At 35.0% G+C, this 27,894-nt stretch overlaps 1 protein-coding gene, 2 long non-coding RNA genes and 1 pseudogene across 10 annotated transcripts; 2 read left to right on the plus strand and 2 right to left on the minus strand.

The window, feature by feature from the left end:
• Positions 1-645: 645 nt before the first annotated feature.
• On the minus strand, positions 646-3,910 carry LOC142532564 (phosphatidylinositol 4-kinase gamma 5-like; annotated as a pseudogene).
• A 4,105-nt stretch (positions 3,911-8,015) lies between these two features.
• LOC142532974 (uncharacterized) lies at positions 8,016-10,309 on the plus strand. 3 transcript variants are annotated; one of them, XR_012816646.1, is made up of 4 exons: positions 8,016-8,138; positions 8,564-8,751; positions 9,465-9,622; positions 10,148-10,309. It is a non-coding gene; the product is annotated as an uncharacterized LOC142532974 (long non-coding RNA). The 3 variants fall into 3 exon arrangements; XR_012816647.1 differs by having other exon boundaries at positions 8,666-8,751; positions 10,148-10,304; XR_012816645.1 differs by lacking the exon at positions 8,016-8,138 and having other exon boundaries at positions 8,220-8,751; positions 10,148-10,303.
• A 10,954-nt stretch (positions 10,310-21,263) lies between these two features.
• On the plus strand, positions 21,264-23,688 carry LOC142532794 (cytochrome P450 CYP749A22-like). The gene is made up of 5 exons (XM_075639254.1): positions 21,264-21,611; positions 21,706-21,929; positions 22,086-22,318; positions 22,412-22,778; positions 23,051-23,688. Exons 1-5 carry the CDS (start codon positions 21,275-21,277, stop codon positions 23,477-23,479), a joined length of 1,590 nt encoding a protein of 529 aa, XP_075495369.1. The 5' UTR covers positions 21,264-21,274; the 3' UTR covers positions 23,480-23,688.
• LOC142532795 (uncharacterized) lies at positions 23,322-27,162 on the minus strand. 6 transcript variants are annotated; one of them, XR_012816615.1, is made up of 7 exons: positions 27,074-27,162; positions 26,820-26,984; positions 26,028-26,250; positions 24,672-25,331; positions 24,374-24,568; positions 23,957-24,210; positions 23,322-23,608 (listed from the first exon to the last, which is right to left on the minus strand). It is a non-coding gene; the product is annotated as an uncharacterized LOC142532795 (long non-coding RNA). The 6 variants fall into 6 exon arrangements; XR_012816616.1 differs by having other exon boundaries at positions 27,099-27,152; XR_012816613.1 differs by having other exon boundaries at positions 26,837-27,156.
• Positions 27,163-27,894: the final 732 nt, after the last annotated feature.

Here is a 27,894-nt window from a genome sequence, read left to right on the forward strand (position 1 = left end):
AAAGTCTCTATTTTCATCAAAAATCGATTACCGGTTTAAAATACGACTAGACACGTAAAAGCACTTCCAAAGTTTCCATTTTCGAAAATGTCGTATGAGATATACCATATATTAGATAATTAAAAATAATCATTTTATAAAAATATTTTTCCTTTATGGTCTCCGGCCTCCGTTCCTCGATCGCGTCTCGAATAACTTTAAAAACACAGTTTTATGCATTCTAGTAATATATTCAACTAAACATGAAATCATGACTTAAATATGCATTTAATGAAATTAATATATGAAAAAATTGATAACTTGCACGCATGTGGTTCACGTGGATATCAAAACTCAGTAAAATTGATAACTTGCACACATGTGGTTCACATGTGATAAATTGATTAGTCGAGCTTAATCAAACTTAATTTTTTACTAATATTCAACTCAATTCGAATAGTTTACACACAACTCAGTAAAACTTTATTGTATGATATCATCACTTCACTTCGTCAGCATCGATTTCTTCGTTGAGTTACGATGACCAAAAAAATTTAATTACCATTTATATCATATATATTTGTTTATGTATTACCAAATCTGGTCATGTTTAAGAGAAACACAGAAGTTTATACACGGATTCGATTTTTATAATACCAGACATACTTCATTTGCAAGATTCCATTCAACAAATTATTCAACCAACAACAACGAGTCGAGCAAGAAAAGTTAGAACCTAAAAGAATAATCACAAAAAAAAAATACAAAAGAATTTGAGTCAGCCTTGCCACCACTCAGCTGCCTTCAAAGAATTTACACAACTGCTACTGCTGTTCCTACCTAAGACTGGCTCGAGGGAGGAAGCGGGAACTAATCTATCCTAGGTTCTCATGCGATAAGCCTGTGGCCCTATTTTCTTCAAATGAAATCCACATTCATATAGAAGTTGAATCTTGATCTCAAAACTGGCAAGAAGTTCCGAGCCTTTGTCTCTGCTTCTGACAGAGGGTGATGGACTTCCGTTTGGCAAACGCGGGATGGAGCAACTCCTGAAACTTCTCCAAAAACAGCTCCCATTCAGTGTGGTCTATATCTGCTAGCTTCACGAAGCTAACACTTGCAGGGACCTGCTCGTTTACGCTCCTGTGGCTGGATGATGAACTTCCAAGATAGCCATGATCGAGCTTTGGTGCTGGAAACTAATGGGAACTTCTGATTCTTCTCACCTAAGCTAATATTTTTCAGGGAAGTTGACAGCTTCGGAATACTTGGATTCTTTGCTAGGATTGGAGTACTAATGACCTCAAGTTCCTCATCTTTTCCTTCATTTTCTCCTTCCTCTATACTCTCTTCTAGTTTAGAGAGCGGAATGCGTCCATTGACAGTTTCAAATCGGAAATCAAATGGTGTTCCTGACATGAAGATTTCTGAAGAAAACTTCGGGGAGAAGTTATTTCCAGCAGCTTCACAATCTATGTCAAACTGAAATTCGTCAGAATCTGTATCAGCATTGGGAGATAACATCTCTTCGGTAGTAAGCTTTCTTGCCTCAATGCATATGACTTCAAGTTCACTCGGTTCCTCCTCACTACTGCGAAACTCCCTACTCATCATCTCCCCAATCTCAGCGAGACATAACCCATATGCAGCAGCTTCCTTGAGGAAAATAGTACAAAGGACTAGGACCCGCAAACAAGCTTCTCGAATCATAGGGAGCTCACTTTGAAGCATCTCTGAATCGCGAACAGGGTCAAGATTTTGTATGTACTCAAGTTCATCATCTGAAAATGGGATCGAAGACTGTGGCCAGTGAATCCACTCAAAATAGGGATCTTCCAAAGTCTCAGGCAGGCAGAGGCCATGATCAATGGGGATCAGTTCCACTTGACCAAATCTCCCAACACCATCAAGCTTCCTAACTAAAAGATTACCAGCATGCCTATCAGTGTTAAGAATCCGAATGTCTAAAATTCCAATTCTATGCACAGCAGAAACAGGAAAATTTGATGTTCCAATGTCATTAGCATCAAAATCGTGCGGAATGAACTGTTGGAGGGATGCAATCTTGGAGACAAGGTTCTTATTCTGGCACTTGTTTCCATTCACACCATCATTAACATTGAAGATCGAGTGAGTGATCTTCACCAATGCAGTAGGTGGGACATTTGCAAATTTGTCAGAGTCGAGAAGATAAGCAGCCACTTCTCTGAACCCTGTTTCCCCAACCCTCACAGAGCGTTTTAAGCCTGGTTGACCCAGAGATTTTCCAACAAACCCCTTGGGATTGTTGGGTGCATATGGTTCTTCATCTGTGGGCTTCACAATTGCAACACTCTCACCTCTGCTATCTCTGAAGTAATATGCTCCTCCAAGCCCACTATGCACAGGAGTTGGATCAACCCCATTCTTAATTGCCTTGACAATTTTCTTAACAAGTTGTTTTGCTGGGTCGAAACGGGTTGAGTGCCCTAACACCTCTATTGGTCCACTCTGATCTCTGTTTGGGATGACGCTGCCCGTGGGTGACAAACAGGGAGTTGAAGAGCTTCGATGGATCATATTCCTAGCCAGAAGGAGAGGGGAACCATTCCTAATGGCACTGAGATCGTTCTTCAGAACCATGTCACCGAACGTCAAAGAACTATCCTCAACAGGAAAATTTATGGCAACTTGCAATCTCCTCTTTAGGGTATGAGCGTTGTCACTCCGGTCCAATTCCATGCCCAACACACAACCTGTCTCAGTCTGGACAAAAACGCGTCTCCTTCCAGTCGGTTTCCCTCCTGTCCTATTGGTTCCATAATAGTCCCCACTTCCAAGCGGATTCTTGAAAATAGCCACAGCCATCTGAGTCTGGACAGGGCTATCCAAGTTACGAGACATAAAAGGAAGAGAGGATACAGTGATGCTTCTTCTGAAGATCGGAACAGAGAGGGCTGTTGCACTCCCAATGGGACTAGACAAGTCACCAATCAAACAGAACTATCCAAATCGAACAACAATAATCAATCAGCTGCAACGAAATCTGAACTTTCCGAACTATAATAATGCTGAGGCGAAGAACTAAGCAGCAACTCCTTTATCTCAAAAGGCGAAACTAGAGAAAATACCACAGTACAATTCCAATGGAGCCGCAGATCAAAATCTGTAAGAAAATTATAAACAATCAAATTGTCAACCATAAAAGAAAATGAACAAAGAGACTCAGATTCCTAAAAAACACAGCAATGGACAATCAAAATCTCTCATAGTCAAAAGAACATCAGATGTACCAAAAAAGGAGGTAACTTTCGCCAGAAAAAAAAAAAAAAAAAACCCCCACCATCCTCCATGTCAAGAACTGAAAATCTAAACATTCACACACATATTTATTTTCTGTAATTACCTTTTCAAGAAAAATCAAAGACAACTATTAAATATATGATAACAATTTATTTATTAAATTTAGACAAAAGTGGTAAAAAAAAAAAAACGAAAATCAGATGGTACGCTGAATCTACTCGCAACCCACAGATCCATGTTCGGTAAATTAATCAATCCCACACACTATCAATCAGATCATTATGTATTTTAATCAAAAATTAAAATCCTTTCCCATCTAACTTTCAGTACCAATAAATCAGCTCAAACACCCCATAGCAAAAACGATTTAAATAACCAAATGAAGTACGAAACAGCTTAAAACTGATAAAATCAACTCACCACAACGACAGAACTGAAAATTTCCCCTGGTTCCCTCGATCACCGGAAAACACCCTGGATACAAACAAACACCACCGGGGAAACCCCAGACAATCCAAACCGCCGGTACGATGAAGGGCCAGAAGATTCAACAGCTACGAACTGAATCGCAAATAACACCAAAATCTCCTGCTCGGGAAATACCTGCTTTCGCTTGTGGAATATATTGTCTCCGGACTAAAACGCGACAACTCTATAAAGTCAGGTTTCGCTGAAGGCTCTAGAGAATGGGATCTCAACCGTTGATTGAGACCCATGGAATGATCTGAACCGGTGGATATTTGGTGACGTGGAGATTATGGATTGGGTTAATGACGTGCCTGGCAGGCAGATTCTTCTGACCGTGTATTGGACCAAATTGAGGAGGAATGATCCCGTGCATTTGGTGCATGATATTTTCTACAGATTACATATATAAAATTATTAAGTTAATACGTACATAATTAACCCGGGTGTTAGTGGGGGCAGGACACACATGCAAAATAGAAATAGCAAAAAAAGCAGAAAGAAGGAAGAGAAAAGAGGTGTTGGTCGACAGCATCCTTGCGCTTTTTGCTTGCACTGTAGTGTTGGTATAATTCGATAGAAAGAAAGCTCGCATTATTTATTAAATAAGGAAGATTGAGAAAGAATTAGAGTTTAAAAAAGACTCGCGAACGTAAGAGTAAGAAAAGGGGTATGGCTGATAATACCAGCTCAATGAAAGTGGATTGTATATTGTTAGATTCCAAGAAAGGACAAAAGCTTCAATTCTTGCTTTTAATTAATTTTAGAAAGGACCACTGTGAATAAATTGTTCATGAGTTCTTTTCATTTTTTTATTTTTATTTTTAAATTTTGATTTATATCGATTATTTTTAGATCATTAATTAAATGAGAGTTGAATATTAAACTTCAGTCACTATTTGCTTGAAACACTCTTCACATGTTATTATTTTCGGCCTCTAGCCGATTGATTTTAATTTAAGATAATCAAGTTTGTTTCGCTGCTCGCTTGACTTATCTGTTAGATTCGTGTTCTCTGTCTTAACCTCCTCTAATGATTGTGATAGTCTTTTAACTCATCTGTCATATCATGTAGTGTCGTGTCAAGGTCCTCTTGTGTGAATTCATCTGATTCTGAATTAAATATCATGTCATCAATAGTTTCCAACTCAACTTCTGAAGTATCTGGCTCAACATCTGTCATGAGACAGTGGACATTCTCATAATCACTTTCACTTGTGGAGCTCTCTAAACTAGAATGATCTGAAATTGAGTCAGCCCGTTTGATTTTGTTTTCCTTCGTAACAAGTATTTTTTTTGATATTTTTTCTTCTTGAGAAATCTTTCGTCATATTTGGACATTCTCTTATCAAACAGCTTCTAATCATCTTTTTCTGGTCTGTTACAATCTGCAATAAAAGACATTTCTTTCCACAGTTAAAAAAAGTCTGATTGTCATCGGCTTAATATTTTATGATAAGAGTTATATTTTGATTGGTTCTTTCTCATAAATTTTCCAAACTTAAAAAAAAAAACATTACTTCATTGCTTATCTAATCAATAGGTTTTCTACTAGAAGCTTCTTCATTGGCAGTCAGAATAGAAGTTGTGGCGGCTACAGCTCTGATGGATTATGTAGTGGATGGTTTTTATTAGGTTCAAATTCTCATCTCAAATTCGTAGGCTTTTAGCTTAGCAAAAAAGTATGTGCAACTCAAGTTTAATGATGTCCTCGGACTTCCTCATGACCATCACCTTTACATCCCATTATCTGAACAATGCTCTCATAACTTTCAAACAAATTTCAAGGTTAGATTTTTTTTTTATCAAGTGATGCAAGTTCAATAACAATATGTCTTAAAAAATCATCAAACTCATTGAGAGTTTCGTCAGACTTCATTTTGATATTATTGAACTTCTGGATTGCAACAGTTAGCTTGTTGAACTTATTCTTGTCGAAAGTTTTGTATATGATGTATTTGGCCACATTTTTGAGGTTGACCTTCTTTTTATCTTCGGTTGTCCATGCAAACCGGTGATTTCCGCCATCTATGAAGCACCATTAGATGTTGTTACGGCTATATTGGCTTTCAAGATCTTCATTGGATCACCAGAGATGACATATCACATGTCATCGTCTTGAACTGTTAAATGTACATGCATGCGTATTTTTCAATCATCATAGTCATCTTTAGAAAATACTGGAATATTGTTAAATTATGTCATTAACAATATATAGTTATCAGAGATTTTTTTTTGAAAAAAAACATTCTCAAATACAACTTATTAAAATCATATTAAAATTTTAGGAGGTGAATAAACTCTTTTAAAACTTTGAATTGACCTTAATAGTTTTTAAATTTTTAAGATATATTTTTGAACAACTAGCTTAATTGAACCAGTGAAAAATAAATAAGTGCAAAAATAGTCCGATTTGACTAGTGATAAAGTATATATAAAGTAAATTGTAGTTAACTAGAAATGACTACATATGAACATATAGTAAATATGTGTAATGTAAAAATAGAATCTTATGGATGTTCGAGGATAAATACTCTTATGTCACTACTTCTTTCACTTAGAAATTATTTTATTATAAAACTTTGATAGATACAACTTTTCGTAACAACTCACTTCAACTAGAACTTATCATTAATTTGATAATTTTAGTATTCACTTCAACAAATTCTGGATATTTAAGAATCCTCATTTAACTAGAAAACACAATATAACTCAACGGCTAACTTGAGTTGGTTGGGATAACACAAGGTGATATTCCTTGAAGATTTGATATTTTTGATATGAGTGTGTAGTTGAACAGCTTAAAATATGATATTGAAAGTATGCTCGGAATTCTTGAATGAATGTAAACTTGAAAGATATGAGATTATAATTGTGATACAACTTAACTGGTCTACACATATATAAGTGAAAACCTTTAACTGTCACATTTTCTCTGCAATGACCATATGTACTGTTACCCATAAGAATTAACATGTCGCTTTAAGTCACCGTGCGTTTAATATTTATTGTATCTTTGCAACTTTAAGCTCCTAACTTCTGAATAAACTGATAAGTCATCGACAATTTTATGTTATTCGAGAGTTTATAAGATACTGTGTAATCATTTTATATCTGACAGTTGTTGAACGACTTGACTATCATCAATTTTTTCTCATATCTGACCAGTTGCAGTGCGGTTAAAATTTAATAGTTTAAACACGTTTACTGCATTTAATACTTGATCTGGTCTGATGACAGATGATCACTTGCAGCTAGAGTTCAGATGTTCTACGACTTGAACCTTAATATTCTGTCTGAACATCTTGAGTTGATCCTGAAATAGTTGTCATTCACCAAAACTTAATATAATAGACATATTTTAACAAAAATAATTAATCCAAAACCTATAAGAACAAATAATACTACGTTTAAATAATAAATAAAATTATATGCATCCTTACGATTTGACATTCATCCACATAATTTTTAATTTTTTCATGTACATATTTTCTTATATATCTTAGCTATACAACGAAATAAAAGGTGCTAGCTTTGTTGAAAGTTTTCCTTAATTGAGTTCAAGCAACATCCATTACTATCATGCATATAAAGCAGATTCCTCGTGAAAATAGGTTTTTTTTTTCTGAATCCTTTATAATAATTCCCAAATTACATTTCATAGATTAATAAAAAAAGTGAAATAATAAAAATTATATTAACATATCTTCCTTTTAGCTTCCAAGTTATTCTCACCTTAATGGTGGGCGACGTATTTATAGAACTCTTGATGGGTCTCAAGCACATGGGCCTTTCTGCTGGGCTTTGGCCCTATATTAACCCTAACTTTAGAATCGTTAACGAAAAATCTGCACCAAGACGAAAATCGGTAAGGCGATTCTCTGTTTTCGTTTCTTTAAGTTATGATATTTCTCGCTTTTCTTTGATTATTTTAAATTTTTCTGGCATTTTGTGTTGTTTGCGATTGAATATTTGATTAGATGTTTATTTTTTGGTAATTACAGAAAATAAATATGTGTGTGAATCAGTGAATGTTTAGATTTTCAGTTCTTGATATGGGAGGATGATAGGGTTGTTTATTTTTGAGGTAACGTCCTTTTTTGGTACATCTGCTTATTTCAGATGTCGTGCCTGAGTGATAACCCAAGCATCATGAGTGCGCTAGACTGGGCCTATCCCCTAGCAGAAACCAAACACACGTTTTTAATAACTGTGGGCCCGTTTACAGACACTACCTACATATATATATACAATTGTCTATAATAATAGAATAACTCAAAAGTAAGGGCGAAGCACCACACAATATTCTTACATAAGCTTCTTCCCTTCTACGCCTCCTCTCTCGTCTCTCGTTTCCTTCCTCACCTCACGACCGGCTCGTTCTTCTTGGCTTCTGAAAAATTTTAGATGAAGTCAGTATCTTTAATGCTTCTTTTTTTTTAAAAAAAAAAGAATTTTGTTTGGTCTATCCAATTTTTTTTGAAGATTCCTCAAGTTTTCGGGATCGATTGTTAATGTGTTAGTTTTCGAGTGAAAACACGATGATTTTTCCTTCAATTTATCAGTATTTTCGAAATCTTGAACTGGCAAAATATCCTGCCAATTCAGGATGTGAATAAGAAACCTAATTTTGTATTATTCAACATGTTCTTTTTTTAATATTGTACTTGTCTAGACGGCTTTGTCGAAAGGTGTGAATGATATAAATGTATGCTAGTATCTACTTCATGTTAATAATAGCAAAAAGTCTTGTTTGCTATATCTATAATTGTTATCTGTTGGTTTATTTTCTATTTTGTGTTCTATACTGGTTTGAAACTTTTGAAGATGTGTGCAGGCTTTCTCATAATGCGAGCTGAAGATTTTTTTTTTTGGTTGGAATCAACAATGCACCAACACAAAGTTTTATCAATACATGTCTTTTCATCTTGTTGAACAGGATAATTTATTTCCTCACCATCTCTCGGCGTTGAAATGTCACTTAGTGTGCTACTTTTGCCAGCCCAATTACAAGTCTATCAGTTGGTATGTAGTTCTCCGCTCATTTCATCTAAAGTTCTCAACGTTTTATGTATATTGAGTGTATGGATGAGTTGGACTGCTATTATTCTGATATTCGGAATCCCTTCGTTGCAGTGGTTAAACATAAGTTTAGAGGAACTAGTTAACTTTAACTTGAAGCATTCACAATAGTTTGAAGCTTGCCCCATATTCTTGATACAAGGTTTTGTGATACGCAAAACCTGGGCTTGTGGATTTATTAGATAACCACAAAGTGTGTGATTTTTGCTGAACTTTTTTGAAGTTTCATGTGTTGATATTTCTAAAATAATATACATTGGTTTTTTGAGTAAGTCTGGACATAATAAGCGCTATTATATGGAGGGAGTAAAGAGTGCCACAAGAATTGGTTGTCTAAAATGCTCATTTCCTTCTTTGAATGACGGAAAATTTCTGTTGTCTGCTCCTTTACTTGTGTACAGATTAGATGTTCCCTGCCTAGTATTATTTTCTGCTTTGGTATCTGTTTTTTGTAATTTCATTTGTTGCTTTATTTGCAGCATATTCACAAATACTGTTGAGAAGTCTACTTCAGCATTTTTTTGTCTAGAAGTCTACCCCAACATCATTCTGATCTGTTTTCATTCATTTAAGTGCCTGTGGACAATGTGAAATGAGCCATACTCGAGATTGCTGATATATTTAACGGTTAATGCTTTTGTATTACATTTTGGCAGCTAGATCAGAAGATCAATGGCTAAAGCAAAATAAGAATGTTTGTTTCATTCCAGCTGGGCTTCGGCCACTTCACTTGCGTTTTCAGGTCTTACGAACCAGAGAAAGTGCTAGGCCTGTTTTCCGAGTAAAGTACTCATCTATATGTGCTGTTTCGCTGGTAATTATGTTGTACTGTCCTTGAGATCGGATTTACTCTTTACCAGTTGATTTTGTAATGATGATTTTAAGAGAGGACCTTCTCTTTTTATATAATCTCTATGTTTGGCAACCAGAGTTTTTTTTTTGAAACTTTTATATAAATCTCTATGTTTGGCAACTAGAGTCTCTTTTTTGAAACGATCATCGACTGTATAAAAGATGACGGTTTTACTGAAAATCAGTGATAGGGTTTAGCCTTTTTTGGCCTTTCAAAGGTTGTTGCTATGTGGCCAGCGAGGAAAATATGTTTCACGTTATAGTTCTTTATGATCAGAACTTGTATATTTATTTCCAAAAACTTCTAGCTCATGTTTGAGTCCCTGATACAGAATGTGATTTTTCTTGGAGGATGTCATTAACTTGTTTTCTTGCATCCTAGCACTTCCTTGTACTTCTGGGAACTTGTTCGAGGATATCATAAACTTGGAGAGTTTCTTGGAAGCGCAGGTTTTAAATACGTACTGATTCTTACCTTAAACTGCAGAATGCCACTTGTGCCGCACAACAGACACAAACAGTTACGAGGCAATCATCTACCATTACTGTTGCACCTATTCAACGTAATAATCGCCTTCTTCATTCTTGATTCTTCAATTTACGATTTGCAGTTAGTTTTTTTTTTGGCTTTTTGTTCTGTTTTTTTTCTGGGTGCATTCTCGTGGAAGAATATATATATATACTAGAAAAATGTACGTGCGTTGCACGTGAGCAACTTAATTGCTGGAAATATAAGTACAAAATTTTGATAATATTTAAATGAATTAAAATATGAATAATAGCATTTATTAATTGAAACAAATCAAACAACAAAATCAAAAATCATGACCATAGACGGTATATGAATCGGAGAAGTTATCTTATCCACGTGAAACACTTTTCAATATACTTCTTGGTTGATTTTGATAACTTAATAACTCTTTATCGTGGTTTGTTATAATATACATATAATCATTTTGGTATACTCAGTAAGTATATATATGATCGTATTTAACATCTATCATGTTGTTTAAAATCTTCATCTGGGATATGACATGCTCGTAGTTTACTTCACTATTATGACGTTTTTTTGGTTTTCTACATTGTTTTTATCCAGTAATCTTATTTTTCAAATATTTATTTTATTGTTGAATGATTTTTCAGTTTTTGACAATCATCAACTATAACTCATAAGAATACATGGTTCGATCGCTCTACCAAGTAGGGGCAATTATTGCACCCAACAATCTCCCTCATAATAATTACACTCCTTACAATCAATGGAATTCTAACCCGTGACATTTGCTCTGATACCAATTGCAAACGCTTTACCAAAATCTATAACTGGTGATAATGGTGCAACTCAAATCTTTTAAACCGCATAGCAGCTCAAGCACTACGATTCAATCGCTCTACCAAGCAGGAACAATTATTGCACCCAACATATATTGTGGAACAACGTACAAAATTAATTATATTTTAAAAATATTGAGAAGGACACGAATAACGTAATTAAGATATGTATATGAGATATCATTCAAATATATATATCAAAGTATTTGTCTTAGTTAATATCTCATCTAATAATACAATTGTTTAGATTTCATGAGCATCATATAATAGACAAAATTAATTTGATGAAATATTGTATAATTCAATTTGAATTTCACTATTCGGCTAAGTGAATTTATTTGGCGAGTAGTTCTCTATGTTACCATCATATATCTCATGAATTAGTTTGTTAGCCACTTTAACTAAAATAATAGACAAAAACAACCTCTTAGTCACATCGAAATCTATCGAGATAATATTGGAGAAATAAAGTGCAACCGGCTCAATGTCCTAATTTACTAAAAATGCATAAAATTGATCTATTGTGTCCACAAAGTTTTAGAATTGTTCTCATACCATTAAAAATAAAATGAAAATTATACACATTTTTTTCACTCTTGATCTTAATATTTTGCTTTAAATACGCCTTCAAATATATATGTATATGTTTCATGTCACTTAGTTAGACATAATTTCAAATATCTAAAAAAATGTGTTTGGATTATATCATACAGAAATAGGGATATAGTAATACGCAACATTATTTTTTTAACATGTTTTTTTCATCCATTGTGTTTGTCATAAATTTTTTGTTCAAAATTTGATTCATTTCTTAACTACATATATGAAGAACCAATAAATTAATTAATTCACAGAAATCATATATTACCCTCTTCGTAGAACATAAGACCCAAAATATGTGGCTTTGATTGGTATACTCTCATACATATTTTCATATAAACAACAAGACAAATAATAGAATATCAGAAAAATCAATTGCCGCCAACAATACTAAACAAAACGAATTTAAAAAATTCATGACACAAACAACATCCATAAAAAAATGGTAACTCAAAGTTCAAAAATAATTTATTTAGTACAATAACAAAGAAATTGAAGTATACACGAGCAACAAAAAGCATAAATCACTCTCAAATTAAATACTAACTCATATTATTGAATTTTTTTATAAATTTTTCAATATTTTTTTCAAATAAAGAGAAGGCGCCTTATTAATGTCATGGTTTCATAAATATTTTACTTTTTAAAACATTATGAGAGTGATTTTCTATTAATTTGATGTCATTGTATAAATTAAAGTAATTAAATTTAAATTTAAAAATAAAAGTAAAATTAAAATAATAAATAGTTTGATTGAGTTAAGTGCTTTATTAATAATCATATTAAACTAACGTAGAAAATAACTTAAAGAACATCATGATCATTATACAAATTATAAAACAAAAAAGGGTAAAATAGTAAGTTTACAAAGTAAAATCAAAATAATAATTAATTTGATTGAGTTAAGTACACTATTAATTATCAAATTAATCTAATATGAAAAATGACAATAAACAAAACGATAAAATAGTAAGTTTATAAATAAAAATCACATATTTATAATAATAAAATAAAATAAAATAGATGTTAGTAATATTAACAAATTTTTTAAATGTATAACATTATGATAAATTTATAGTAATATTAGTTTTTTAAATGTATAATATTATGATAAATTTATAAGTAAAATCAAAATAATAATTAATTTGATTGGGTTAAGTACAATATTAATTATTATATTAAACTAACATAAAAAATGACTTAAAGAACCCCATGAACATGAAAAAATATAAAACAAATAAAAGGGTAAAAAAGAAAACTCACAAGTGAAGGTTAAGTACACTATTAATTAACATATTAAACTAACATAGAAAATTACTTAAAGAACCAAATGAACATGACAAAATATAAAATAAATAAAAGGGTAAAAAGATAAGCTCATAATTCAAACTCATATATTTATAATAGTAGTAGATAGATAAAACAAATACATAAAAAATGTCCAATCATTTGTAATTTATTGTGCCAATGGTTATTTATTTGGTGCAGTGTGCTATACAATCGTGTGTTAATATCAAATATTGGTTTTACTTAATTGATGAACATTTAATCGATTAAAGCGTTTTGGAGAAGGCCTAGATTGGTTTTACATCGTCAAGTCTAGCAGCACCTAATCTTTTTTGGCTAATTTGTTCCAATCACTTGAACGAAAGTCAGAGCCCAAATCTTAGGTATAACAAACAAATCTTTATTCATGAGACGAGTCAATATTATTCATATTTATAATAAAAAATAATATTTTTAGCATGAATGATCCAAATAGAAGATCTGTCTCACAAAAATGACTCATTAGATCGTGTCGCAAGAATTTTATGATCCAGGATTTATCGATTGACCAATAGAAATTACTATGGTGCGTGAATTAGCATTTTATTCAGGAAGAAAAAGAATAATAAAACCATATATATTGGTCATTAACATAATTAATTAATGTGTAATTATAATTTATAGGATACAGATAATAAAGGCATAGGTGATAGATACAGCCGATCATATCGGAGGGGTCCTCGGACTATAGGCACCGTGAAATACGGATAGTTGACCATGAATAGCAATTTCGATCCAAAGGGTAATATAGACAAATTGTTAATGAGTGATTTTCATTTCTATTTTTCTTTCAAATTTCGATTTCTATCGCAATATTAAGAATTTATTTGGCTAAGCTTATTAAAAATAGCTTGTAAGCTCTAGAAATAAATTGTTAAAGTGTTTATTTTAAGTAATTTAAAGATTTTGATATGTCTGATATTATAAGATATTTTTATTGTCAAAATCACCAAATATGGATACCAAATGTCCTTCACGTTCCAAGATTTTTTAAATATCCTTATCTATATATATCTTTGGACATAAAAAAATATGGAGTAAGTCGTTCATAAGACGGTCTCATGGATCTTTATCGATGAGACGGATCAATCATGTTCATATTTACAATAAAAATTAATATATTTGACATAAAAAGTAATATTTTTTCGTGAATAGCCATGTAGAATATCCGTTTCACAATTGACCTGTGAGACCGTTTCATTCGTCGTTTTTGTGAAAAATATGTATCTATTTTCCACAAAATTGAAAAGTAGTTAAATATTTTTTTTCTATCGCTATCTATTTTTAAATAAATAAAAAATATTGGAAATATTAATTTTTGTTTTAATAATCATTCAAAGTTAGAAAATAATTAATTGAATTAAAAATATATGACGTACGTGCGTCAAATTTCAATTTAGAAAAAAAAATTATTGATATACATTATTTATGGATATATTTTTCCCAACAACACAAACAAATGTTATATGAATATTACCCTGAATATGTTGGATGTCTTGATTCACGAACAAACGCAGCAACTTGAATCTCGAACCAATCGCAGCAACAATAAGATTAAGTCGAGGCAAGGAGGATCCTTTCTCCGCAAGACGAAATTGCCCGTATCAAAGTGCTATACGTTGCAGACAATCGTCCCCAAGATACAACGACTTCAAGTCGAGAGTTTGCAGCACTACAAGTCTCAATCACAGCGAACACCAAATATGTAGAGCTTTCAAGTATATTTTCGAAAATGATGCAGCAATATGAGAAGAGGAGATGAAGCAAAAAATTCAGCAGCTTTGGACAATGAATGGAGGGATTATTTATAGATGATCATCGGTTGCGTTGAGGAGACACGTCTCTCCAGACCGGATGCTTCGAAGAAACACAATTATAGCCAAGGGATACAATGGTTGAGCCAAAACTAGCCAAGAACAGATGCATGATGGCCAAGGGACGCGCACGTTCTTTTGAAACAGCTCTGCGCGCGCAGCGTTCTGTCTGTGTGCGCTGCGCGCACAGTAGGGCGCGCGCGGCCGCGCATCCGCGCGGGATGTGGCGCCCCTGCGCGCATACCTCTGCCCAAGCACATCAATTTGCGACTGAAAAATTTATTCTCCAAATAAATTTGATCCAAAAAGATTAATACTTGTCAAAGACCGCACCGACCTGACCTGAGACGAGACGAGCGCGCGCGTGTGTTTCACCAAGACACATCTTATTAGCGTCTTCCCCCTTCTAAAAGGCCCAAACCCCTATTCAAACTTGGAGTTTATAAGGAAGACTTCATTTGGCTATTTTCTCCATGTGGGACAACTCTCACTCCCTTTCCTATTCAACAACTCTTCATTATTCATTTATCATTTATCCAACAATCCCCCACATAAATGAACTTAATGCATGTATGCAGATTTACTTGAAAGCTCTTGTGAATTATTATTGCATTAGGATAGGTAGCTTTTGACTTTGAACCTTCCTTAGTAATATACTATAAGATTTACTAGTTGAGTAGTGACATGATGTCTTGAACTAGTCAACCGTTTGTGTAAACCAAGTCAATAGTATTTACACAATAATAATTCGAACATATTCTTGTTCTTATGTTGTGTCCGTTTCGGCCCTGGACCATATCTTAGATTCATAAGTGTTTTTCATTGAAGCGGCCATTACTTCTCACTTATATAAGTGATCTCCTAACTAGAGTATTCTGCCATACTCTACCTTTTAGGTTTAGGAATCATTAAAAGAAAACTTAACCTCACCACATATTGCAGGTCTTTTCTACTTGGATATTGTAGAAATGAGCCTTTATTTATTCCAAGTACTCAAGCTAATATTTATAACTTAGTTGTCCCATTGAATCAAGGTCATGAGATCTCCACTTCACAAAGTTGGGTTACCGCTATAAATATTTTATTTTGTGGGTTTTAAGCCCATTCCTCTCAACAGTTTGCACATTTGATCTCTATTTGTACCTTTAGTAAACGGATCCGCTAAGTTTTCCTTTGATTTCACATATTCAACAGAAATAACCCTATTTGAGATCAATTGTCTTATGGTATTATGTCTCCGACGAATATGTCGAGACTTACCATTGTACATACTGCTTTGTGCTCTTCCTATTGCTGATTGACTATCACAATGAATAACAATAGAAGACACTGGTTTATTCCAACAAAGAATATCTTCTACGAAGTTTCTTAGCCATTCGGCTTCTTCCCCCGCTTTGTCTAATGCAATGAACTCGGATTCCATAGTAGATCGAGCTATGCATGTTTGCTTAGACGATTTCCATGGCACCGCTCCTCCACCTATTGTGAATACATATCCACTAGTGGACTTGGAGTCTTTTGTGTCAGATATCCAATTGGCAGTATCCTTCTAAAACTGCAGGATATTTTGAATATATCAAACCATATTTCAATGTATATTTCAAATATCCAAGCACTCTCGTTAAGGCTTTCCAATGATCCTTACTTGAATTACTTGTGAACCTACTTTACTTGTTCACTGAATATGCAAGATCCGGTCGAGTACAGTTAGTCAAGAACATTAGACCACCAATTATCCTTGCATATTCAAGTTGTGAGATAGGATCTCCTCGATTCTTTGCTAAGTGAACACCTAAATCTATAGGTGTTCTAGCAGGACGACTGTTTAAGGTACTAAATTTTTCAAGTACCTTTTCAATATAATGTGTTTGTGATAACATACTTCCATTAGGTATTTTAGAGATTTTAATCCCTAATATGATATCACACAACCCCAAGTCTTTCATATCAAAAGACCTTTTCAACATATTCTTGGCATTCATAATCAACTCATGATTACTTCCCATATCAACATTTCGTCTACATAAAGGCATACAATGACATAAGCATTTGCACTACCTTTAATATAAATGCATTTATCACATTCGTTGATTTTGAAACCATTTAACTTCATTGTATTGTCAAATTTTTCATGCCATTGCTTAGGTGCTTGTTTGAGTCCGTATAGTGACTTGACAAGTTTACACACCTTCTTTTCTTGTCCGGGAACGACAAACCCCTCAGGTTGTTCCATGTATATTTCCTCTTCCAGTTCTCCATTCAAGAAGGCTGTCTTTACATCCATTTGGTGAATCTCTAGGTTATGCAATGCAGCAATAGCTATGAGAACACGAATTGATGTAACCATAGTGACTGGAGAGTATGTGTCAAAGAAGTCATATCCTTCTTTTTGTTTGAACCCTTTAGCCACCAAACGGGCTTTATATTTGTCTATAGATCCATCTTCTTTGCATTTCCTTTTAAGGATCCACTTGCATCCTAAATGCTTACAACCCGGAGGGAGATCAGTCAACTCCCACGTATGATTATGCATGATGGATTCTATTTCATCATTTATAGCTTCTTTCCAGAAAGGAGCTTCGGGATTTGATAGAGCTTCTTGAATAGTTCTTGGTTCATCATCTAACATGTAAGTCATAAAATCAGGACCAAAGAACTTTTCAACTCTTGCTCTCTTTCTACATCTTGGTTCTTCACTGACTTCTTTAGAATCAATAGTATATTCATAAGACCGTTTAATGGAACCTTCTTTTCTTTCCTTACAAGGAAAGTTGTTTTCAAAGAATATTGCATTCCTTAATTCCATAATCGTTCCTTCATTAATATGAGGAATCGTTGACTTATGCACCAAAAACCTATATGCACTACTATTATAGGCATATCCAATAAAAATGCAGTCGACAGTTTTGGGTCCAATTTTAACTTGTTTTGGCTTTGGTATATCTACTTTAGCCAAACACCCCCACACTTTTAGGTATTTATAAGATGGTTTGCGACCCTTCCATAACTCATGCAGTTTCATCTTTCCCTTTGTGTGGTATTTTATTAAGAACGTGGTTTGCAGATAGTATTGCTTCCTCCCACAAGTTTTGAGGTAAGCCAGAATTTATCAACAACGCATTCATCATCTCCTTAAGAGTACGATTTTTACGTTCTGCAACTCCATTGGATTGAGGTGAGTATGGTGCTGTAGTTTGATGAATTATGCCAGAGTTAGTGCAAAATTCTTCAAATGGAGCGACATACTCTCCACCTCTATCACTTCGAATCATTTTGATTTTTGTACTCAATTGATTCTCAACCTCATTCTTATAATTTTTGAAAGCTTCTATAGCTTCATCTTTACTTTTCAATAAGTAGACGTAACAGAACCTTGTGCAATCATCAATGAATGTTATGAAATACTTATTCCCACCTCGAGTTTGCACAAACTTTAAATCACATACGTCAGTGTGAATTAAATCAAGTGGATTAGTACTTCTTGTCACAGAACGGAATGGAGCTTTTGCCATCTTTGCTTCAACACAAATCTCACACTTCTCCAGTGGATTTCTTTTAAATGCATGTAGCACATTTAAGTTCGCAAGTCTTTGTAATGTGTTGAAGTTAACATGTCCTAATCTTTCATGCCATAAATTAGAACTTTCAAACAAGTAAACAGAATCATTCACTTTATTCTTCGCCTCTTGGCTGTAAACATTCATTACATTCATTTTAAAGAGATCATTATCTTGGTACCATTTCCCAACAAATACACCATTTTTGGTTAGGACAAACTTGTCCGATTCAAACACAAGTTTAAAGCCAGCCTTACTTAACAAGGATCCAGAAACTAAATTCTTTCGAATGTCTGGCACATGCAGAACATTCAACAATGTCATCTCTTTTCCGGAAGTCATCTTCAATACCACTTTGCCAATTCCTACGACCTCAGACGTCGTAAAATTTCCCATAAACAATTTCCTATCACTTACAGTAGTGTAGGATGAGAACATTTCCATTTCAGCACATATGTGGCTAGTGGACCCGGTGTCTACCCACCATTCCCTTTGATTATCCACCAAGTTGGTTTCAAAGACAACTGCGGATAGATCAAGTTGTGATAGGTCTATTGTAACATTCTTATCTTCGATGACATTGGCTTGCCTTAGTTTCTGCTATTTGTTGTCTTTCCTTGGAAGACGACAATCCTTGGCCATATGTTTTTTTTTGCCACAGTTGTAGCAAGTTCCTTTGAACTTCTTGGCCTGCCCTCGTTTCTCATTTTGAGGGCGCTTTCTCTTGTGACTGGTGCTAGATTCTGTCAGATTGGCCTTGGCCTCAGCCTCCATTGTCCGATTTTGTGTTTTGGCTTCAGAAGTACGACTATCTTCCTCAATTCGAAGCCTCACAATCAGATCTTCAAGTTTCAACTCCTTGCGCTTTTGCTTAAGGTAGTTCTTGAAGTCTTTCCACATTGGGGTCAACTTCTCAATTATGGCCGCCACTTGAAATGGTTCATTGATTTCCATCCCTTCTGCCAACAAGTCATGAATTATAATTTGAATTTATTGTACCTGACTTATTACATATTTGGCGTCCATCATTTTGAAGTCAAGGAATTTGCCAACTACGAACTTCTTGACTCCTGCATCCTCTGTCTTGTACTTTTTCTCCAGCGAGTCCCACAACTCCTTGGCAGTCTTGACAGAACAGTAGACACTGTAAAGCGTGTCGTCTAGTCCGTTTAGAATGTAGTTGTGGCAGAGGAAGTCACTGTGGTTCCATGCATCAACAGCATTCCTTCGTTGCGAGTCGGTATCACCTTCAGATATGACAGGAGGGGACTCGGTCAGGAATCGAGACAGGCTCAATGTGGTGAGATAGAAGAGCATCTTTTGTTGCCAACGTTTGAAGTCGGCACTATTAAACTTTTGGAGGCTTTTCTCCATGAGCAGGGGCGGTAGGGGCATTGGGCACATGAGTGAACGATGTAGTAGACATATCCAGAATAACAATGATAATAAGAATTTCGTCTTGCGAGTGTTATATGGATATTACCCTGTATATGTTGGATGTCTTGATTCAAGAACAAACGCAGCAACTTGAATCTCGAACCAATCGCAGCAACAATAAGATTAAGTCGAGGCAAGGAGGATCCTTTCTCCGCAAGATGAAATTGCCCGTATCAAAGTGCTATACGTTGTAGGCAATCGTCCCCAAGATACAACGACTTCAAGTCGAGAGTTTGCAGCACTACAATTCTCGATCACAGCGAACACCAAATATGTAGAGCTTTCAAGTATATTTTCGAAAATGATGCAGCAATATGAGAAGAGGAGATGAAGCAAAAAATTCAGCAGCTTTGGACAATGAATGGAGGGAATATTTATAGATGATCATCGGTTGCGTTGAGGAGACACGTCTCTCCAGACCGGATGCTTCGAAGAGACACAATTATAGCCAAGGGATACAATGGTTGAGCCAAAACTAGCCAAGAACATATGCATGATGGCCAAGGGACGCACATGTTCTTCTGAAACAGCGCTGCGCGCGCTTGTCGCGCGGCCGCGCGCAGCGTTCTATCTGTGTGCGCTGCGCGCATAGTAGGGCGCGCGCGGCCGCGCGCCCTGTTCTGGTCGATGCTCGAATTCCAGCGACAGGCGCCGCGCGCATCCGCGCGGGATGTGGCGCCCCTGCGCGCATACCTCTGCCCAAGCACATCAATTTGCCACTGAAAAATTTATTCTCCAAATAAATTTGATCCAAAAAGATTAATACTTGTCAAAGACCGCACCGCACCGCACCGATCCGATACGAGCTCGCGCGCGTGTGTTTCACCAAGACACATCTTATTAGCGTCTTCCTCCTTCTAAAAACTTCTGGTACCCCTTGGGGCCCAAATCCCTATTCAAACTTTGAGTTTATAAGGAAGACTTCATTTGGCTATTTTCTCCATGTGGGACAACTCCCACTCCCTTTCCTATTCAACAACTCTTCATTATTCATTTATCATATATCCAACAACAAATATACAAACATAATTTTCAAATTATATTCAACACTCATTTTAGCGTCGCTATCAGATTCTCAAAAATGTTGAAAATTCTATAATCAAACTTTTGACTATCTATCGACATCTACTACATTAGATGTAAATGAACCGAATGGAGTTAGAATATTAGTAAAAAAATATAAAGCTCGAGCTGTTCGAACTAATACCCAGACACTAAGGTTCTAAAATGAATATTCAAAAGCTCGAAAAGTCCGAAAAGCTCGGAATGTATATATATTTAATATATAATTATATTAATAAAATATTAAGTTTCGCGAGCTGCTTTAGAACTATCGAACAAAATAATTTTAGCTCGAGTTCGATAAGTTTAAATGCAAATCAAATATTTATCAAGACGGATCGAAAAACTCGAGAACCTCGATTCGTTTACCGTCCTAATCTACATTTTGATTATGATGTAACTTTAAATGTCATCATTAATAGCCTTATCATGATGAAATATTATAAACAAAAAATAGAAAAAAGTCAAGGTCATACACGTATATGTATGTATTTCCCTTCTTCAAGAACAGCAGCAAGTGACTTCCATTCTTTCAAACAATTGTCCCGGATGGAAGTCATGGCTACCCTTCTGTCTATCCTTCTATCCACCCTTTTACTAGCAATCCCTTTAGTTATCCTATACAAGTGGTGGTGGATTCCAATTCGTATTCAACGTGAACTTCAATCCCAGGGAATCAAAGGTCCCTCGTACAAGTTCTTCCATGGAAACACGAAAGAAATCATACAAATGAAGAAGCAAGCAAGTAGCACAACCATGGATTTGTCGCACGACATATTTCCAAGGTTGCAGCCTCACTTGTATTCCTGGGCCAAGATTTATGGTAAGAATGCATACTGCAATTCGTTTCGAGTATCTTCCAATATTTCATCTGGGTTCAGTGCATATTTCGTGATTTCATAATTTTATTGAATCAGGTGAAGTTTTCCTTTACTGGATCGGAGCTAAACCTTTTGTCGTGGTTACAAAACCACAAATGATTAAAGAAATACTTAGTAACAAAGAAGGCAAGTATTCGAAATCTAAAATTATAGTGTACATGAAGAAACTAGTGGGAGATGGGATTGTGGCGGCAGAAGGTGAAAAATGGTCAAAGCTTAGGAGATTGGCCAATCACGCTTTTCATGGAGAGTGCTTAAAGGTAAATACCTCTCGTTAAATCGTTTGATCCAATTACTGTTCAAGAAATCTATCGAATTTTTTCATATGCTACTATACCGTGATAAAAATCACGAGACTCGTACTATTTGTGGTGCTTGAAATCATAAAAATGGATTCTGGGTTCGCCGCGGTTTAGGATATGGTTCCGGAGATGATCTCAAGTGCCAGAACAATGGTGGATAGGTGGAGGAATTTTGAAGGAAAAGAGATGGAAGTGTGCGAGCAATTCAGGCTTCTTACCTCGGAAGTGATCTCGAGGACGGCTTTTGGAAGCAGTTACTTGGAAGGGATAATGATATTCGAAACGCTCACGAAGTTATATGCCTTGATCTCCAGAAACGCGTATAAGATAGGATTTTACGGCTCTATGTATGTGGTTATTATTAATTTATAAATGGATTTTTACAATATGAGACCGTCGGTTCAAGATTTCTCAATGCTTGGAGATTAATATTTCTGCAGAAGGCTCAATCAGACTGAAGATGACATTGAAGCTGACCGAATTGAGAAACAGCTCCGTGATTCTATCATGGAAATTGTAAAGAAACGAGTAGCAGAACAAGTTAATGATTTTGGAAATGATTTTTTGGGATCTCTCCTGAAAGTTCACCATGACATGGATCCGAAAAATCGAGTATCCGTCGATGAAATCATCGATGAATGCAAGATCTTCTATTTTGCTGGACAAGAAACTACTTACAGCTTACTATGTTGGAGCATTCTCCTGCTTGGGATTCACACGGATTGGCAAGAAAAAGCAAGAAAAGAAGTGATTGAAATGTTTGGCCAAGAAAATCCCAACTCAGAAGGCATCGCAAGATTGAAGACTGTAAGTAATGTTTCGTAGAGATTCAAATTTTTAGATCTTATGTAGGGCTATAATCTAGCTGAACCTAGTCAAATTGAGCTTGAATACGAATTTAATTCATATTTGAGATCAAGACACTTCAAAAATCCAATCAAAATTTGAAATCAGATCTCGTTTATGTACGAACTTGATATCAACTGAAAATTTTAAATCACAAATCTAAATTTACTAAATAACGGATTCCATTGTTATTCGCTATGCATAAAACGCATGATTGCTTTCTTGAAATGTAGGTAACCATGATCATCTATGAAACTTTGAGGCTATACAGTCCTGTGGCTATTATTACAAGAAGAATAGAGAGAAAAACTAAACTGGGGAAATATCAGTTACCAGCAAACGTCAATTTGTTGATTCCTCCTCAAGCATTGCATCGAAATCCTGAAACATGGGGACAGGATGCCCACGTGTTTAAACCAGAGAGATTTTCCGAAGGATTGGCGAAACCAACAAATGGCAATTCCGTGGCATTCCTGCCTTTTGGTTTTGGACCTCGAATGTGTATTGGCATGAACTTTGCATTTAACGAAGCTAAGATAGCACTATCAATGATCCTTCAACGGTACAAGTTCACCATATCACCAAACTACGTTCACTCGCCAAATCTAGTTCTCACTATGCAGCCTCAACATGGAGTAAAAATCTTGCTGCAGCCGCTGTAAGAATAAGCCTGCATCATCAGTTGTCATTAACATTGAAACAAGAATGCTATTGCAATTATCTGGAGTCGTACCAATAGAAAGATCCACATCGCTTAGTCTTTCAGAGTGATTATCATGATGGGTGGTTCCCTGAAATAGCCCGAGACAAGCAGTTTCAGGAGTCAAAACTAGTATTAAAAATATATAAATAAAAATTCTATTTTTTATCATTTGATTATTGGATCCATCCCTGATCACAAAAAATTACAAATTCTAGGAAACCAAAAGACATGAAGCAAATTGTTGTCCAATATATGTTGCAACGAATTCACATCTCCCAGCATATACCATGAATGAAAGGTAAAAACCCCAGTAACAATTGCAGCAAACATAGGCATGAAGAATGAAACTTCAAAAAAATGTGTAGCCTCTGTAGAGGACATTGGAAATTCTTAATATTCATTTGCATGCAGATTCAGATAAAGGATTGACAACAACCTGGATTTAGTTCCATAACGATGAATAGTAAATTCTGCAGCTCTTTTCTCGTGTCCTGATATTTGATTCAAGGCTCCCATAACTTTCAGTAAAAAAGTGTACTCGAAAGCTGTCTCCAAACAATGAGCAATATGGCCACCGTCATGAAAATGTCCCCCATTCATACTTCTCTACAGAATTACTGAAGATGACAGCTTGAGCATGCTGTATCTCGTATCTTTGCCACCCATTTTGCTGCTTCCCTATCAACAACCCTTAAGGACGGAATAATGGGAAGCACATATATAAAAAACAGCAGATAGATTTTATAATATGGTGGAATTTACTTAAATTAAGATAAGGGCTATCTGAACAAACAAACAAGCGGACACATAGCTATATATTTGTTGAAATGATAATCTAAAAAAGTTTGATTACTGGGAATTATTGAATGAGGACAAAGACGAGCATTGAAGGACAGCAAACACCTTGAGGAATATTATTGTAGGGAGAGTACTTTAGAATATAGTCAAAGCAAGACTTCGTTTGAGGATTTCCGAAATCTTCGTAATCCAAAGTAGTAAGAGGTAGATTGGAATCCAGTAGAGTGTTACGTACATCTAGAAAGGGAATCTATCATGGAAAATGCAAAAGCATTTAAAATTTTGAGATCCAAGATAATGGAGCAGTAAATTCAAATTACATTCAAAGGTAAAAAATTTGCATCTCTGCTTACCTTCAAAATGGCAGCACGAAACAATTCGGGATGCATATTTACATTTGCTCCCACAAGAAGACATCCAGCACTGATACCCATTGCACCAAGCTGATTTCTATGGACTAAACCCTCGTCGATCATATATTTGCCACATGCGAGACAAAATCATAGATGGAGTTCAACTTGTTCAATACACGGCCAGATTAATGCCAAGAAGAATCTGCACCAGCAACACCCGTGCGCCAAGGAAAATGCCAAATGCGAAAAAATTAATGTTCGGTATTCTACCAACTGCATTTGATAATCTTCAAACTCAGTGGAACGAACTACTTAACAATAATTCAAGCCGAAGGAATAGATAAATACCACATCTGCGAATGCAAACATCCAACCGTGATCAAGTAAGCTTAAACGGTCTGGACACCAGCTTTTATCCAGACCCTCACCATATGTTCCATAACCATGTAGAAGTCCAGGAGACCGCCCTTTCCGAAATGCAGTGCGTGAAAACAGGATGGTTAACGGGACTTTGACACCATCATGAGAAACAACCTCTTTCTCTTCACAAGTTTATTTCTGAGAGAAACCTTTCCATATGTGAAATCCATTATTTTTAGCACCTTTTTCTTTCTTGTACGAGGGCGCTACATTCATCAAAACATTTGTCTCATCTTCCTGCTGAACAATGACAAAAGTTTTGCTCACCATGTCATAGTCAACGATAAGATCAGGCATCTGGCATATCAGTGAAGAGCAAAGCCAGGTAAGTAGAACTTTTTAAACAAGAACTTTAAAACCAGGGCGTTCACTGGACATACAATTATGTGTCGTTCAGCCAATAAGTATTTTTTTTCGAGCTTTGCCAATACGTATTTCATAGATTAAAGAAGGGTTTTGGCTTCAATATATAATGTTTATTGGTTCATACGAGGAACCCTTATCAAGAACTCAGTGTTGTGGATCGGCTAAATAGTTTTCCAGCCAAAAAACAGTTTATTTCCTCCAACATATTAAGAAAAGAAAAGGTATTTATATAAATTAAAACATTGCCGTCTCACTACACCAATTAAACAACCAGTGATAATCCCGAAAACCAGAAATTAACATACAAATTAAACAACCAGTGATAATCGTGATTTGATATAGATAAGTTCCTTCCTCAGATGAAGTCCTCGATTTAGAATTCATGTTATAAACTTGCCATTTTTGGCGTTTGTAATATTCACACAACCGGGAATCATTTTCTGTATATATTATGTTCTGATCCACAAAGTCCGATCCCAGTTTGGTGCACATAACCCTGAAAATTATATGTCATGAAAAGTAAAATACGGGATACACAAATGAGCTTCAAATAAAACATGTACAATTTACCTGTAAGGTCTTTGGTTCTGGTCATGTGGTGTATAGAACAATGTACAGCCATCCTGGCCCCAAGCCAAACTCATAACACCCTCAACACTGAAATGTGGGAGGATAGCATTAGTTCTGAGATCTTTAATTTGAAGTTGAAATTGTTCTTCCCTTGTTGTATCAAGTGTGTAAGCAAGAGAACTGTGACATGGAGATATTCTGCAAGTACCCACATGGACACAACCTATAAAATAGATAATAAAAACATTAACGCATGTACACGCATAACTGAATATATTTGCAAACATTTTAACCAAAACTCGTGTTCTACATAGGATAAGTACATAATATATATTAAAGACAACAGATTACACCTGATGCATCAAGCATAATACATTTCCTTCCTCATTTAGTCATTTGCAGGTCTCAAACCATTTAAGCACTACGGATGGGAAAGATTTAACTTTTAACTCGTACATTTAAAGATTGTATCACAAGACATGAACTGCTATAGCCTATAAACAAACATAAGTATAAGACACTGTCTAAATTAACCAGACTATGTCATAGGGTAAATTGAAAATGACTAGCTTCAGATAAACCAAGTAAAATATATTGTATTTAATTTAAAGAAATATGGCCAAGCACATAAGATTCCTACTTCATACTCATGCCACGAACAATTTCAATGTATAATGCATTCTCAAATTAACAATTTAGCAAAAAGAGCTAATAATTCCACCCTATATGGGTACTGTTATTCCTCAGAAAAATGAAATGATTTAGGATAAAAGAAAATGATCGGAGAATTACTAGCAAAAGGAACTTGCCATGCTTTCTGCGATCTCATTCCAATCAAGCAAAACTTGCTCCCTCCCAAATCCTCCTTCAGAAGAACTGGTTAAATTATTCAACCAACCTTTCTTTTCACCAGCTAAAATCCTACAGTTCCCCTCGGGAATGCACCGGTAGTACAGCCTATTCCAGAAAACAAAACAGAAAACTAATTTAAAGAACCTTAAGAAGCATAAAATCACTCTCAAATGGGAGTTAAAGTAAAACTTAACTATACAGCAGATAAAACACACATACTCCACCACACAAACACAAACATTTTGCGATTTCCAGCATGACAATGCATTGAAAAAACAGACCAAAATTCGTGTAAAACATTTCACTCATTAAAATTATTAGATAAAAATATTCGCAAGAAGTTATTTCGTTGGAGCGACGAGGGACGGAGTTTTCTTATAATTTTGCTTGAGTTAACAATTACATCTATTAATTATTTGATAAAGGGCCCATTTTTAGAATTCTTCCTGATCGAACTGCGAGTGAATATACAGATAGTATTGGACCTAGCTTAATTAACTTTGATTTATGATAATAATTAATTATATCAAAATAATTAAAGTTAAAACAATATTTGCATTATATATTTATAATATCCTTAGTTATATCTGATTTTTAGAATTTGAGCAAATTTATATGTTTAACTATAATTTCTTCAATTTTTTTTTATTAACAGAACAATTGACCTACATCGCAAAGAGACAGATGCAAAACCGTTGCTAAAATTAGCGACATACTATATGGAAAACCGTCGCTGATTTTAGCGACGGTTTATCATAATGTCCGTCGCTAATTTTTTCAGTAAAATAAAAAAAATTACTTCTAATAATTTAATTAATCTAAAAAAAACTTACAATCTGACTATGCTAACAATATTCATGATCTTAACTAACACTTAAAAATTTACCAAAAATTGAAGCGAAAAAATTTATCCTAAAGCGAAACTAAAATCGTCTAAGAGAGAAAAATTTTAAGTATTGTGAAAGAAAATGGATCGAAAATGCAGATATTTATAGACAATTTGCGACGGTTTTTA

This window comes from Primulina tabacum, chromosome 18 (assembly GCF_025594145.1).
Source record: "Primulina tabacum isolate GXHZ01 chromosome 18, ASM2559414v2, whole genome shotgun sequence".
Lineage (NCBI taxonomy): Eukaryota > Viridiplantae > Streptophyta > Magnoliopsida > Lamiales > Gesneriaceae > Primulina > Primulina tabacum.

What these genes read in the sequence shown, in the direction of transcription:
- LOC142532794 (XM_075639254.1), top strand. Translation starts at nt 21,275, where the DNA reads ATGTATTTCCCTTCTTCAAGAACAGCAGCAAGTGACTTCCATTCTTTC. An exon ending in TTCATGGAGAGTGCTTAAAG is followed by an intron (nt 21,930 to 22,085) that starts GTAAATACCTCT and finishes GCCGCGGTTTAG; the next exon opens with GATATGGTTCCGGAGATGAT. An exon ending in GCATCGCAAGATTGAAGACT is followed by an intron (nt 22,779 to 23,050) that starts GTAAGTAATGTT and finishes CTTGAAATGTAG; the next exon opens with GTAACCATGATCATCTATGA.